This window comes from Macrobrachium rosenbergii, chromosome 28 (assembly GCF_040412425.1).
Source record: "Macrobrachium rosenbergii isolate ZJJX-2024 chromosome 28, ASM4041242v1, whole genome shotgun sequence".
Lineage (NCBI taxonomy): Eukaryota > Metazoa > Arthropoda > Malacostraca > Decapoda > Palaemonidae > Macrobrachium > Macrobrachium rosenbergii.
In genome coordinates, this window is record NC_089768.1 from 13,129,445 (window position 1) to 13,145,787 (window position 16,343).

The 16,343-nt window shown below is 36.8% G+C and overlaps 1 protein-coding gene and 1 long non-coding RNA gene across 3 annotated transcripts in view; both read left to right on the top strand.

Moving 5' to 3' along the window:
- The first annotated feature begins 832 nt into the window (after positions 1-832).
- Positions 833-7,214, top strand: LOC136853896 (probable G-protein coupled receptor B0563.6). The gene is made up of 4 exons (XM_067129811.1): positions 833-1,280; positions 3,937-4,036; positions 4,349-4,694; positions 5,006-7,214. The coding sequence occupies exons 3-4, from the start codon at positions 4,504-4,506 to the stop codon at positions 5,850-5,852; spliced, it is 1,038 nt and encodes a 345-aa protein (XP_066985912.1). The 5' UTR covers positions 833-1,280; positions 3,937-4,036; positions 4,349-4,503; the 3' UTR covers positions 5,853-7,214.
- Positions 7,215-8,016: 802 nt separating this feature from the next.
- LOC136854046 (uncharacterized) overlaps positions 8,017-16,343 on the top strand; it is a 46,561-nt gene continuing 38,234 nt past the window's right edge. Inside the window, exon 1 of one of the 2 annotated variants that reach the window (XR_010857605.1) lies at positions 8,017-8,287. This is a non-coding gene — a long non-coding RNA (uncharacterized lncRNA). The remainder of the gene's footprint in view (positions 8,288-16,343) is intronic. The other variant, XR_010857606.1, reaches the window with a different exon arrangement.

Sequence of the window (16,343 nt, forward strand, 5' to 3'; positions counted from 1 at the left end):
TCTAGAAAACAAACAATGTAATGGTCTCTGTCAAGTTCATTGTTTAACAGCTGAATCGTGCATAAACAGAAAATTTCCATCATAGTAATCGTTTTATACACCCACACATACATACGTACATTATATATATATATATATATATATATATATATATATATATATATATATATATATATATATATATATATAGAAACACTATAGTGTGTGTGTGTGTATTGTGTGCGTTTGCGTGTGAGTGTATATGAGTACGTGTGTCTGTACTGGCATGTCCATTTAAATATTACAGTATTAATTAAAGTTTGCATTAATGATAGATTTCCTTTTCTCTGCACATGAAAATTACCCAGTAATGTTCTTAATGGGAAGCATAGAAACTAATCTTTTTTTTCCTTAGCTGCGCATTGAATTATATCTTAATTTCTAACGACTGTTCATACTAAATTATACAGAGCTGTAATTTGAGGGTTAAATTCAGTTCAGTGGTCTGGTTAAACTAATTTAATACTACTACTACTCGAATATCTGCAAGTCTTTTTGACAAGACGTAATCTGTGCTTGGCTTACACTCTTTGCGAGACAGTTCCAGATTTCCATAAGTTAAGTATATCTTAGTTTAACCAGACCACTGAGCTGATTAACAGCTCTCCTACGGCTGGCCCGAAGGATTAGATTTATTTTACGTGGCTAAGAACCAACTGCTTACCTAGCAACGGGACCTACAGCTTATTGTGGGATCCGAACCACATTATGACGAGAAATGAATTTCTATCACCAGAAATAAATTCCTCTAATTCTTCATTAGCCGGGTAGGAGAGTCGAACGCTGGGCCAGGCGACAGCTCTATCCACCTCTCTAACGAAGAACTCCAGATTTCCATAAAACAACTCTACCCAGAAGAGTAAGGAACAGTCATCATTGCCGTGAATATGCGTGCAGTTTTATTTAGTATGGTATATTGAAGTTACAGCGCTGTCAAGACACAAAAGCGACAGACGAAGATACAATTTCAGATTAAGCTTAGCTGACAGGAAGTGTGTGTTTTTTTTTTTTTAACATCAGGGACGATCATACGCTGCGGTTTTTTTCCCCTAATGTTGGATATCATAGTTAGTATAGTGGAGTTTCTGCCCAGAGCAAGTACCGTTGTCTGTTTCTGTGCATCAAAGAAAAAGAAGGGAAATTGTTTGCAGATTTAAATCTGTCGGATCAGCGATGACAACGTTGCTTGTTTACTTAGCAATATCCATTCTGGTATTCAATACGTTTTTAATGGTGTTAAGGTAAGGTATAATGAAGATTATTTCAGGTGTTCAGCATTAGCAGGCCTCTCGCCCCAACTTTTGAAAATGGCGTTTTTCGCGAAGACCAGCTTTAAAAATAATCCCCCCCTTTTTTTTTTTTGTCCTAAGAAGGGGGTGGGGGTGAACTATAATTTTTTTCATCCATACTATTCTATTCTTGATCGCAAATACTTCATCTCATACCAAATTCAGCTGTGTATCTTGAAAAATATAGAAACTAAAGCAGGTTGAATTTCCAAAACTTTGATGACTTATAACTCAAAACATTTTTATTGTTGCGAGAGGCCTTTCTAATGCTGAATGCCTCACAATTTTCGTGTTAGCATTATAAACAAATATTTAGCAAGAGCTTTTGCCTCACTGCACTATCGTCTTATTTCGTTGCTAAATTAAAAATTATAATATTGAATTTTGTGTTGTCATATCTTTTTATGTCGATTACCCTAGCATCAACTGACAGACTAAATGTGCCGTGAAATCGTTAAGGTTTACTGAGTAATGGAAACCGGTATTCCAAGAGGGATGGTATTCGCTTTCCATGACTTGCTCACCCGTTCATGTTAACATTGAGAGAAGTCTTATTTATTATCGTTCTGTGGGACATCTGGTCCAAGTTCCCAGCTATGGCTTCTAATTTAAGATTTTTCTGGGACTTCGCACTGGCTGGCATTTTACCGCTTCCATCATCTGTCGTTTATCTCACTAATTAATCGCTCCTCCCCTTGCCGAACGTCTTTGCACCTAAGGTGATGTAAAAACCTCCTATAATCCTGACCTTAATAACCTCAGATTTTCTCAAAATTTAGTTTGACGCTATTATATGGCACATGAATTACAAATCGAATTATCAGATATAATGTATGAATATGGCTGTGACTTAGTTAACCGGGAAAGAAAACTAATGTATATATCATAAACCATTAATCCAGCTGGTCATGACACTTCTCTCCTGTGTGGGACAGCATGCAGTAGTATGTGAATGAAGAAGCCCTTTCGAGAAATGTATTCATGCTTCTAAAAAGTAGTTGGCCTAAATAGCTTTGAATATGCAATGGCATGCTTTTCTGTCTTTGGTATCGATCTCCCATGTTTATTAACTCCATAGCCCAGGATGTCAAAATATACATTTATTATCGCAGGGCACAAACTTAAACGAAATTTTATAAACTTACCACCTGCCTCGTCTGAAATGACTCGGCAGTAAATACTATCATGAGCCAAACGTTTTTTAGATAAAATATCGACCACTTCCTATGTTGATGATTTTGGTGTCAAAGTATAGTTAAGTCGTTTTAATGTTGTTGTCTGAAAAATCAGTTTGATCTGTCTCGATGGTTATTCATTATTCATCATTTATTAAAGAAAAATTCTTGTTCCTTTTTAGTTTTCTGTTAAAGAAAACTATTGTGCCGGCTTTGTCTGCCCGTCCGCACTTTATTTTGTCCGCACTTTTTCTGTCTACCCTCAGATATTAAAAACTACTGAGGCTAGAGGGCTGCAAATTGGTAAGTTGATCATCTACCCACAAATCATCAAATATACCAAATTGCAGCCCTCTGGCTTCAGTAGTTTTTATTTTATTTAAGGTTTAAGTTAGCCATAATCGTGCTTATGGCATCGATATAGCCAGGTCACCATCCGGCCGCGGTTAAAGTTTCATGGGCCGCGGCTCATACAGCATTATACCGAGACCACCGAAAGATAGATCTACTTTCGTTGTCCTTGATTAAACGCTGTATAGGCTGTACAGAGAACTCGATTGCGCCGAAGAAACTTTGGCACATTTTTTACTTGTTTTCTCTTGCAATTCCTTACGCTGAAAATAAGTAACAAAGTTATGTGTATACCATACGAGAGTAAATCCTGTCTTTAGAGGGAATTAAGTTCGAGTGAGCGGAAAATGGGTGAAAGGGGTGAATAGAACGAGTAAAAATAACTATTTTCTCTTCTGAGCAGTTGAAATGAACTTTGAACAACTTTCGAACTCTGTCTGGAATTGACTTCTGTACTGTCCAGTCTGGATGCATATTACCAGATCAGGGATTTAGGCTACAATATATTTCCCGGTCAGGAATAAAGGGAAAAGGTATATATATATATACAGTATATATATATATATATATATATATATATATATATATATATATATATATATATATATATATATATATATATATATATTGTATATAAAAGAAAAAATAGATTGATTTTGCTTTCTATTTGAAATTCCCAATCGCAATCTTTCACGTCAGTTCCAAGCCTTGCAAGTTCATCGCTTTGTATAAATTGTTACTTTTTTGTTTACATTCGTGTATCTTAAATTGCCAACTTAGTTTAGAGATTAATGAAATGCTGTACGATAACAGGGAATAGTTTAACCGCAACAGTTTTCCCTCTTAATAGTAGCAATCATAACCAGAAGGAAGTTGGGGTGAATGTCATATACAACGACGAAATGTAGATCCATTTGGCCTAAATTCTATATTCAATTCAATCAGATGTCAGAAGAGGGAGTCTGTATAATGAACTTCACAGTTATAGGTTCTCTCTCCGCGCATTGAATCAGGATGCAGATGATGCAAAATGCCGTATGGTTTATATCCCTCACACTCTTCCTCTGTTTGTTACTCAACAGGAATTTTTATTAAAGAACAAATGTCTGGAAGGAGGAATGACAGTATACCTGAAGGAAAGCAACTCAGTAAGAACTCCTTTTCAACGACACCAAACTCCAGGTTTGCACAGCAGAATGAAGTTCTTTCTCTTTTACCGTGTTGACGCTGGAATTTTTATTTTTTTATTCTTTATTCTTTTTAAGGATTGAAAGTCATTGGACCAATATAGTCCGCATGTATGTGTATTAGAGTAATCTAGTTTTTTTGAACTCTAAATATTTCAGGTAACATTAGAGAAAAGTAAAACATAGCCTCGGAATGGTAGCTCTTTGTAATGATTCTGGAGAGTTGACTACTAAGTAATAACAGTGTCAAATACAAAGCTCATTCTTCTATCTTATCAGTTCTCATATTGTTGCTTCCTCCTTACAGCTCTGTAGAATCGAGAAAGACCGCAGCGAAGTATCCCGAGGGAACTGCAAAGATTCCAGCATAACTGAGAAAGATATCTTGCAAAGTTGAGGGAAGACGGATTAGACTGTAATAAACATTGGCTCTCCATAAGTAGCTCCTAAATCTCAAATATCATGTCGGAGGCATATCCAAATGACTCCTACCCATGTCAGGGGTTGGAAGCAGAATATAACTCATATACTGAAGAACAGTTCATAATCTACAGAATCGTCTACCCCCTGATCATTGTTATAGGTGTGGTAAACAGTTCGATCTGCATAGCCATCCTCCAGAAACCGAAGATGCAACTTGTGCTGGCTAATCGGTGAGTAGGGTTGCGTTTTATTCTTTAGTTTGGCCAGGCCATTACTAAACAGAAGACCTCGAGTGACCTCTTTTTCTCATGCCTAGGCAGTAGGGACAAAATCTTAACACAAGTACTAGAAATTCTTTGAGAGTTATCTTAGGATTAGTCTTCATATCACATTTTCAGTTTATTGACAGTCGCAAAAGAAATATAATTTGTTATGGCACGTGAATTTCGAGAATTTCTAACAGACAAATCAAAGGCAACTATGCCGATAAGCGAGCGTAAGAGGAACCAACTGATGAACTTTTCATTTCTTGTATTTTCAGGTATTTTCTTGTTCTTGCAGTGATAGACCTTGCGGTGTGTGTGATGAGTATTCCTGTGGCCACTTCCATTAACGGGTGCTCCATCAATTCATACGGCGAAGCTATTTATTACGGATACTTCTGTTGGTCATTCCTTGAGATTTTGCAACCTCTGGGTTCTTACATATTGCTGTTTCTGTCCTTCGACAGATTTCTAGCGGTTTGGAACTTTCAGTACTATAGAAACCACGACAAAAACAAGGTCTTCTGGCGCAGGGTTGTTATTGTGCTTGTAGCTGACATCGTCCTTCACATATTTTTCTTCGTCAATGTGAATATTTCCTGCGCGGATGGCCACCCGAAGCCTCGTTATGTCATTGAAGATGCTGTTCGTTTGAATAAGGAGAAAACGTGGCATGTGATATTCGTGTATTTTCATGAAACCCTAGTTCGATGGCTTCCTTGGGTAGCCCTCGCTGTATTTAACATTGGATTAATTATAGCTATTGCCAGGGGTAAATTAAGTAACCCAGATCTATCAAGCAGCAATGATGGAAAGATGGAATTTAACCTTACCGTAACTCTTATTCTAATCATTTGTTCAACCGTGAGCTTCACTTTTCCAGAAGCAGTCTATATGACCAACTTTGCTGATCTCCATCAGAATGAATGTTATGGAGATCATGAGTTATTTAGAGGTATTGCTAACATTCTTCAGTTGCTTGAACACGTGTTTACAATTGTTTTTCTAGCATTACTGAACCCGAACTTCAGAGAGGAGCTCAGGAAGGGGACGAGGATGGCTTTCCCATGCAAAGAAAACCAGGAGAGTCAAATGTCCATGGGTATTAACGCCATTCCCCACTAGCGGTCCTTCAAGCAGGGTGCTTCGGTTATTTCTGTGACTTCTCTAGGTAACTGGTTGTTGATTCCAATCCAAGACTGGTAAGAAGATGACTGAAAATGTATTGGAAAAAAAAAAACAGAGATAAGCTGAGGTGAAACTTTAAAAGATGTCATGTCTATACTAATACTAAATTATTTTGGAGAGGCATAACCTGAAGCCTTATTGCACCTGATGATAATGCTGAAGAACAGTACAAATGGACGAGAATAGTATGGAATGAACTCTTCATTGTAAATACGACAAGATAGCATTTCAGAATGGACAACTGTTGAAAATGTATTCATAGCCTTACTTAAATGCATTTTTTTCCGTTATAGAATGGTAATCTTGCATGTAATGGCACTGTGTGAGTGTCAAAATAGTTGTGAGAGGTCCTTCAGTACAAACCTGTGTATGATAATGATACAAGAGTCGTTCTGACACCCAGGTCAATGTTCCTCCATTCTGTAGCCTTGTAAGGGCCAAAATTGAATGAGGCTCGTTCTTGGCTGGAAGATAGCAAGTCTACAAGGCGAAACATGTTTTCCATTGCCTATCTGTATTACATAGAGAAAAAAAAAACATACGAATAGATATTGCATTTTATGTAGGAAGATTATGCAGCGTGAAATGATTTATTGTGACTATACAGTTACCCAATATAGAATTTATGCTTACAATACCACAGAGGAAGTTTTGAGTGATCTTATATTTAATGTAAGGTAGCCTGTCTGAAAGTTCCAAAAGCACTTTCACGATCTATAACTAGAACTTTTAAAACTCTTCTCCCTTGGAGATGAGTTGATTAAAGATTTTGGGAAGCAACAAATTCAAGAAGCTGCCGTTGTTATTGTAAACTTAAGTAGATTTAAAGGCTAAAATCATGAAATTAGTTTGTGAGGTAAAAAATAAATAAATGAAGATGGTGAGGAAACTGTCTCCGCTACCGGAAATGTTGGAGAGAATAAGCAAGTATTATAGACTACATATCAATCATATCTTGTAGATCATTTAATTTTCTGTTTTATATTACATTTTAGATTAACATTTATGTTTACAGAAACTATGGCTCGTGGAAAAGCAGAGCTTGCATTTCTTGTTGTCAAAAGAGAATGTTTTGTCTTGATCCATGTTTTAATGTATATGCAGATGTGTCTGATTTGGTAGCCTATATTAAAAGACAAACGTCTTTATAGTATGACTGCCGTATCTGCGTACTAAAATTCAAAATTTTCATCTGTATCAAATGATTTCAGTTCAGATAATATTGTGTTTTTATTACTATGAATTTCTTAGAATGGAAGGATGCCCTGTATACATTCTCCTGAATAAATCTGGAATAGAGCAAATGGTACTTCTGTCTCATTTTGTCCACCAACTTCTCCGGATGGCTTGTAATTTTGCGAAGTGTTAGACGGAATCACAGTTATTTCTACGGAATTATTTAACTCATCCGCAGTGCCAGAATATCTTAGGCAGTTGTTTTTTGATGTTCTCGGATGATTTAGTGTAACGGCGCCAAAATTTGGTGGCTGGTCGAACGCAAAGTAAAGAACGACTTATTTTGGGTACCGTTTTTGTATTAAAGCTACGCTAACAAAAGAAATTTATCTCTTTTTTTCTGATAAATGGAATATTGTTATGATTTTTCCGTCCATGGAATCGTTATAAAAAGATTTAATTGTACTTGAGAAAAGAGAATGGGATTAGGTGTACAGTAGTATGAATGAGTTTATCGGCAAGGTACACTTCTCAGCACGCTCACATGTAATTGTTGAAATATTGGCCATTAATATTGGGCAGTTCCTTCTATTGGGTATCCAATCATTGTTTCCAATTTTATAATACTGTAGGATGAAATTCGATGAAGAAATCTGGGAAGTTGCTATAGAAATACATTAATACATTGGTGTTTATGCGACAGTATTATCTCCTTTGCACACATCTGTTTTCTACTCACCTTGTTCCATTCAAGGAATATTTCATTTACATTTCAAAGGCATGAAATATTATTTTTTCACACATTCCATGTCATGTAGTAATTTATTCGTTCTGCCATTTTTTCGTTGTGTTAATTCAGTTCCCTTAAATTGCACCATTTCTGCTCTTTTGAAAACTGGAGTGCCCGAGTTCTGAATGTGACGTCACAAAACAAAGAACAGCTCGGTTGTTGTTACACGTCACACTTTCGCTCTGCGAACTTACTCGAAAGTTTTTCGACCGTATCGCCGTTCATCTGAAATTCAGACCAAAGTGAAGCAACTTGAATACAATCATAAAGATGTGCAATAAAGCAAGATAAGCCGAATGCAATAAGAGCGTCTATTCAACATGAATTTTCTTTATCAGCAAACTTCAAGTGATAGCCTACAAGATCACAGGTGTCCCATGGCGCCCCATCAGTTCAAGAAGGAAAGGTAAGTACCATAATCCTCGAAAACGATTTAGGTCATAAGAATGTACAGCGTTGCGTGCAAGGTCAATTTAGATAGTCAATTCAACGTTTCAGGAGAGCATACTAGCCTTGCACATTGTTAATCTTAATTCTTTAAAGGTTACTTATCTTTTCAGAATACTTACATTTGTTAAGAGTTCTTAAACAATACAGAGCCGTCTTAAATAAGTCCCAGTATCCATTTAGTTTTGTACTTTTGTGGATTTCCTTATTCATTTGTTTCGAACATGATTAGCCTACCCTTGGTGGGCGTATGCTTCTTTGAAAAATTTCTCGCTTATTGTTTTGATGCTCAAATATTCATTTTAAGTTATAGTCCTGTCTCTGCTTTGTGCGAATAAACATGCCATTTTGTTGAACTATGTTACTATCTGTTTGGCAAGTAGACCATTTGGGATGTGTATTAGGCAAGGTTAGTTACTGTAGGCTGTCAGTGTTCAGTCTCGGCTGGTGCTAACTAGTTATGGTCAAGGCCTAAATAAAGTTTTGTTTATCCACAGGCCTAATTGTGAGAATATTCCAGGTTTTTGTTAGTTTTGAACCAAATTGCTGGTTTTTCTTTAAGAATTAGGTTAGGTAGTAGTCTAGGCCATTGCACATGTGTTGATGGTAAAATTTTGCTTCAAACCATTATTGCATTTCGAACATGGAAATATTATTTTTTCAATGTTTTAATGTGTGCTTTGAATGTGTCTTGACACTTTTTATTACCAATTTTTATTTGCCCCTCTATCCTACAACTTAGGGGGGCCAAAGTGGGAAAGGGGGGTTTTGGGATGGGGAAAGATATAGATTGTGTAAAATATAGGGGGTTGAATTAACCTAATTAAACCCAGCAGGCTGCATCCCCACCATGCTGGAGGGCTTCGCCCCTCCCGGATGCAATTTCCCGAGATGTATGCTGGTATTGCACCAGCCCAGGTTTTTTTTGCCATGCCCCTAGGTTAGGTTAGGTTAGATTAGTACCTCTGTAGTGATTTGGGTGTAGGAAACATAATGAGTATTTTCAAGAAACTTTTATGGTTAGTTTCAAAGATGTGGCATCCCGCTTTTTTCAGGGAAAGGTCCAGGTACTGTGTTACATCTCGGGAAAATGCCTCCCAGATGCCGCTATGTAACCTAATGTAGGATGTAGAGTCCTTACCTAGAAATAGATCCCCCTACCTAAGCTGTCCTAGGGGTTCAAGTCCTTAAAACAAGGGGTTGTTGCCCCCTGGACCCTCCACCTAACCTAACCAAGGACACCAGGTCCTTGCGTAACCCTAGATCAACTACCTAACTTAATCTAGGGCACTGCAAATGACTGTTAACATGGTTACTACCCAACCAACCATGACACCCAACCCAACCTAACTTAGGGCACCAGGTCCTTGCCCTAGTGCATTATATTAGTTTGAAAATATTCCATAAACTTGATCTGAATCAGAACTACGGGTAGGATTGATGTCTTCCAGCTGGTCAGGATCTTCCCTAGATGTTGAAGGCTTTTAGGTTCCAAACTGCTGAGGGTTAATCAGTGATTAACGACAAAATTAACTTCCAAGGTAGTGGGTGAGAACCCTCCAAGAAGCTACCTTTGGAATAACCAACCGAGAAATTTAAGTTGTCTTCATCTTTGTAAGTTTCATTATAAATGCCAGTCTTTACTACAATTTAAGGAAGAATTGCACTTGTATTTTCCTGTGTATCCATAGTTCCTGGTGAAAACAACAGAAAACATTCCTGGTACATAAGCCATCTTTACCCATAACGCACTCGGATAAACAAAATCTGACTCGGAGTTCCACTTTCATGGTGGTGATAATATAAACAAACAACTGAGAAAAATACTGAGTAGGTAACAACATTAGTTGGAAAAATTTTTGTAATGGTAAACTGAGGAAGATATGACCATGATTTTGGAGTTATGCATGCCAAGGAACTTCAGATCACAAGTAAAACGCGCCAACCATGAATGATGGTTTAAAATAATAGTGTTCTGTAAGAAAATTTTGCTGCAGTTGGTGCTGAATCATTATTTTCCTAATATTTTAGTTTTCCGGTTTGTATTTTTGCAGAAATTATGCATTTTTCTTTGTATTAGTTCTGTGTAGTGCCTCTTAAAGTATTGGCTGTATCTTTGAATCTCCCTGAGTATTGATTTTTATATGAAGTTTTGTGTTTTCCTAAGTAGGAAGCATGGTGTTTTAGTGATTGTGGTTTAAATGAGGCTAATGCCTTCTGACCATTGGTATTTCACCAAAAAAGACAGATTTGTAGACACTTGCACTGTAACAACTTTTATTGAGAAGCAAACAAACTACAATTCTAATTCCAGGTGACTTAAGGAATTGTGTGCTCTTTCTAATGATGAATTAAATCAAAGCTTCTTGCCTTGGTAAAGAACTATCAGTATTTACAGGAGATTCAAATTGTGAATGAAGATATTTTATACTTATTCGTAGTTGAGGATGCTAGTGAAGATCTTAGCAAGGTAAAGTTAATTACTTAATTAAAATATAATGATCAGGTTCTTGACAAACTAGCCGAGATTGAATTAAGGATAGATTCCAAATCTTGACCCAACAATGATGGAAGCAAGCCTGTAATGGCTGTCAAACTGCTTAAATTAACTTGTAAGGAATTTAATGGGAAGTCTACTGATAAACTGAAGTTCTAGAATTTTTTGTTGGTTTTGCAACTGGGTTGAAGCTTGTGGAAAATTGTCGGATACTAATAGACTTAAATATTTGCCCCGTGTTTTGTCAGGCTGTGCTTTCTGGGTAATTAATCATCATTTAATTTCTGATGTTGATTACTATCTAGCTCTAGCCTTGCTTGAAGATGAATTTCTTGATATTCTTAACATTACTGATGAAAATTTCAAGTAACTGCTTGCGCATTCACCCAAATTTGATCTTACTTTTAGTGGCGTATGCTCTTTTATCAATGAATACATAGCTATAGTTTATGAAATAAGACAATACCAAGTAGATCTGTTAAATGTTAACTCCTCGGGTTGCAGATTTTGTTACATAAGTATTTGTAAGTTGCCTTCTGTCAAGAGAGAATTAGTACATTAAAGTCATAAATATTCTACCGTCAGTGCGTTGTTTGCACTTTACAGAGATCTCTAGATTTTGATTAATATGTCTAATCCTAAAAGCAGTGTTAAAATTGAAAAGGCAACCTTGTAAAAAAAAACAAAACTGTACAGGAAATTGCTCAGTTGTACCAAATTTGATGAAGGTGGCAGATCACCAAAAGAGGAGTTTTTCATTAGGACTGTGTGCGTTGTGCATCGGGTGCAGCGTGATAAAAGTAATGGCAATAAACTCTGCTTTAATGTACTACTTTTAAGAAAACTCATGTCTCAGCTTTGTGCTCTGACACCAGTGGTGGAGGGTCTTCAACAAACTTTTGTAAAGATATACAGCACATGAAAACCAGTCATCAACCTTTTCAGCCTCCTGTGTATCTATCATGTTTCTAGTTGTAAGTACTTGGCATTGTTAGGTGCTTATTGGACCTATGAAGTCAGCAAACTTATTTGTCTATGCCAGTTGATGAACTTGGGGGCCATATAAACCTGCCTTCTACCTGTTATGATGTAGCCTTTTTCCTTGGAGAGTGCCTGATACATGTGTATGCCCCTTAGGGCAGGAAACAACCAGTTGCTATTCTCTGACGTATTTTGACGTTGGTTGCATGTTTCACAACTTGACGGGGCTGTCGGTAACGTCCTTCAAGAAGGCTACTCCCTAGCTGTGCCAACTTTAGGTACGAGTGGTGAATGTATACTCACTGAAGGTGTAGCAAGAGGACGTACCACAATTTATTCATGTTCTTCACATAACCAAGTTCAGTTAGGCTCTGCTTGGAAAATGCTTTTTGGCCTTGTTCTTGTTGCAAATGTAGTGCATTTTCTTTACCCAAACCAAGTGACACTTGTCAACTCTCATCATCAACCATCAAAATGTCGAAGGTTGGAATATTGGGATGTCCTTCCATATCAGGAAGACATTCCCTCTACTTGGGTAACTTTTGTTCTCGTCCAAGATTTTTTTTTTTTTTTTTTTTACATTAGAGGCTTAGTTCTGTTGAACAAGGCCTCGAAAACATGTGCAGCTTAGACTTCTTAGGTTGTCAAGAAGAGTCTGATCAACTTTCTCAATACAACACTTGAAATTGAAGGATTCAAAAAGGGCATTATTTCCAAGGATAGTAAATATATCAATCTCCCTTGGAAGGATGACCTAATAGGGAAGGTCCCATCCAGTCATAGAGCAGTACTCTCTGTTTTGAACTGAAAGGTCAATAAGTTGGAACTGAAGGGATTGTTGACTGCTTTATCAAAAAGTCTAGTCTTCTGTAAACAGCTAGATGGTGGAATCATTAAGCTTTTGAAAAGTATGCTTGGACTCCACATAATTCTGTTCTCAAGGACAAGACCAATCTCACCACTAAGGTTTGTTTCAGATCTAATTATATGATCATGCCAAGTGACATCAAGGAAGCATTTTTACAAATTATGCTAGAGAATAAGACAAAAACAAGTTTTTTATTCATGAAGGAGGGAGATGAGTTGGTTGCATATAGGTATAATTCATAAATTTTGGCTTTAATGCTAGTCCTTTAATTTTTAAACTATTTTATCAAGCACCATGCTAATCTGTTTGGTGGTGATGAGTTCTCACAAATACCCAGACAAAACTGTTATGTAGACCACCTCTTCAGGACTCGACTGTATTTCTCGAGAATGTATATTTAGAATTTGTCTGTTATGGTCTTGCCACTCATGGCAATAGTTATGAAAGTGTCCTAGTTATCAAATATTTCATGGAAAATGTTCCGTTCAGTTGTCTGACAATGTGTTGGATCCCTCAGCTAACAAAGAGATCAATTTTATCTCACATTTCAGCAATTTTTTTTACCCCCGTGTTTTCTTGCCTACTGCTACAAGGGGAAACTACTCATGAGAGAACTGTAGGATTGAAAGCTGTCATAGGTTGAAATTATACTGGAGAAGTTACAAAAAGAATGAAATATTGTTCTGACCTCTTGCAATAAACTTCCTCGCCATATGTCCATGAAGATTAAGGCAACTCAGTGTGCATCTTTTGTGATGCTTCCAAACCAAGCTGTGGCTTTGCCAATTATTTCTATTGTGGCAGTTCACAGTTAATGTTTGCGAAATCTTGAGTTGCTACTTATGCTGGAACTGTTGGGGGCGTACTTAGCAATTACTGTAATCGCTAACTTATGGTTCAAGACTTATACAGTCAGATTTCATAATACAATTGGTTTGACTCTCAGATGATGATGCTGCAGTGGCAGTGGCTACTTGCTGGCTCTGTCACAACCAAGAGTATTTTCACTTACATTTACATCAAAATATTTCAGTGTTCAAGAACAGCCTAGTGTATAACTATGGTAACTCAATCGGCTTAAAGTTTATCGGAAGTTGAGATTATCTTTGAGACCTCATCATGAGAGGTTTTTCATATGCTGAACTCATCAAACAGCTTTCCTTCTGGTTGAATGGTCTATATTGACTTTCACAGTCAACAAAGTTCCTGGCCAGAAAGTATTTTGGGCGCTCTCCTGTGTGTAGCAGCAAACTCGTGCGTAGATTTACATCTTTCACTGTCAACATATAGGAACCTTGGTCGACATTCAGAAATATTCTGATCTCAACAGACTTTTCAGGGTTACAAGGCAAGTTATATTTTCAAGGAAATTTATGTATTTACTAAGAAATCAAATGGAGTTGTATTGTATAAATGAAATTCACAAAGTCGGTTCTACTTGGAAAATTCGGATGACACGATTCCCAGTGAAGTGCCAGCGTAGGTCAACAATATGGACCAGTTTTTTTGGACGACAATGGTATTATACGGTCAAGAGATTGAATTAGGGGGAACATTAAAATATTACTATGATGTGTTGAATCCTTACTGCTTGCTAAGAATCATAAGTTAACTGAATAGACTGTGGAGTTTTATCATGGGAAGTGTAAGTATCCTGGCATTCAGACCACTGTAAATACTGTTAAATTAAGTGGGTTTTGATCTCCCAGTGTGTGGCAAGTAGTTAAAAGGAATTTAGGCTTTTGCACGACATACAGGAAATTCAGTAACTTGGCATTTTTCTGTACCAAAAGGACAACTTTGCTCAAATACCCGTTGCATTTTAAAATAATTTTCAGCCACAAGGAATTACTGTATTCAAATTGGTGTAAAACTGGTATTATGTATATAAATTTCAAAGTTCTGTTTCAAACCACGATTGCTTTCTGTACCTCTTTTTAGAATCTCATTATATCGAGCAACTGTCGCCTTCCTTAAACAACCAAACTACTCCCACATCAGTACACATTGCCTAACTGTCTATTACTCATATGTCCCTCTCTTTCTCTCACTCCCTTTCTTTGTACTGACGTCATCTTTGAGTATGCTTTTCCTCAAAAGTTAGCAGGCACTCCTCTTAACTGTAAATGCGGCAACATTTTTTTTTTCGTGCATTTTTGTTATTTCCTAAATTGTGTGTAATTTGGGTTTACTTTTAGTTTAAGACCACTGTAAATTTTGTTAGCTTAACGACGGTTGTATTACCTAACTAAGTATCTTATAAATATTAGCTATCCAAGCACATTTTTTAAAATTATACAAATTAATTTTATAGTAGCATTGATGATGGGAAGAGAATCCCTAAACATTGATGAAATTAAAATGAAGATACGGTTTCCAGTCTTCTCATTGCCCTGTATATTATTATAGCTTTTAATATTCGCTTGTTTAAATGTAAGGGCCATGCTCCCGAAACAAGTTCTTGACATGGCAACAGAGTTTTGTGTTAGCTTTGGATTGTTATGAATTCAAAAGAACTTACTCTGCCTGGGTAGGTGCAGCCTGGGAAAGACAGAACTGGAATGTTTTTAGGCAGGTCTAAAGTCTAAACTCATGGACTTCTGTTTTAGTGCCGTCATTAATTTATTAATTTATTTTCTTTTTACTGTAATAGGCGAGATCTCGTCTTCCTGTATTTTCCTTTACTTTCTCTTACTGCTTCCTAATGAGCACCATATTCTTGGAAGCTTAATTTCAAGTTAATGGCCCCTTTGGTGAGATTGTTCCACACGAATAGGGTTCATCTTCTGAATAATAATAATAATTAACTATGTAAACAAAATATAAGACTTTATCCTCAAGTCCCGCATGAATAGGATTAATAGAAAACGGTTCTTACTCGCGTCGAAAACGAAAAATAAAATATGGTAAACAAATTAAAATTTTAAATGAACCACGCTGAATGACCCACTGGGTTGCAGTGCTTGGCTTTGTGCCTAGTTTTATTATTCCATTCCATTCCCGACAAACATGAAGCAAAGGACAATAATATGTCATATCTCTACACATTCTGTCAAGGAACCCTTTTCTTTAAGTAATGCTACTGTAGAACGACGGGAACAGGTTCCGCTGACGAAAACAAACAAACCTTTCCCAGAATGAAATGTCCTGACCTAACCAGACCTTACCCTCCTAACCTCACGTAGGGCACTTGCCCTGACATGGACGCTGGGCCTCTATAAATTGGTTTTGGCACATTTGACTGAATCCTTGAATTAGTCGTTGATAACTTAAGATCTAGTTTTCTCTGTTGAAAAATCTCTCATATTTATTCATGTAAACCATGATAATTACGGCATTCTAATGCTTGAGCATTTGAAATACATAATTATTTTATGAATAACATGGTTTTTTTTTGTCTTAAGCTCATAAAACCCCAGCAAACTGTTAGCACACGACGCTTAAAAAGTTTTATTGGTGACTATCCAAACCAAGCAAGATACACCAAGTGCATTAATAATGCTTTCTAGAATACTAAATATACATACCGTTGAAGTCTGTCTAGGAAATCGTCGGAAAAGTTCTAATGGGATTTCTAATAATCACTGCTATAGCTGTGAATTACGCAAGTACCTGAGTCTGTTTGATGATAAGCAGCAAAAACACGGTTCACCGAGGCCTCTTCACACG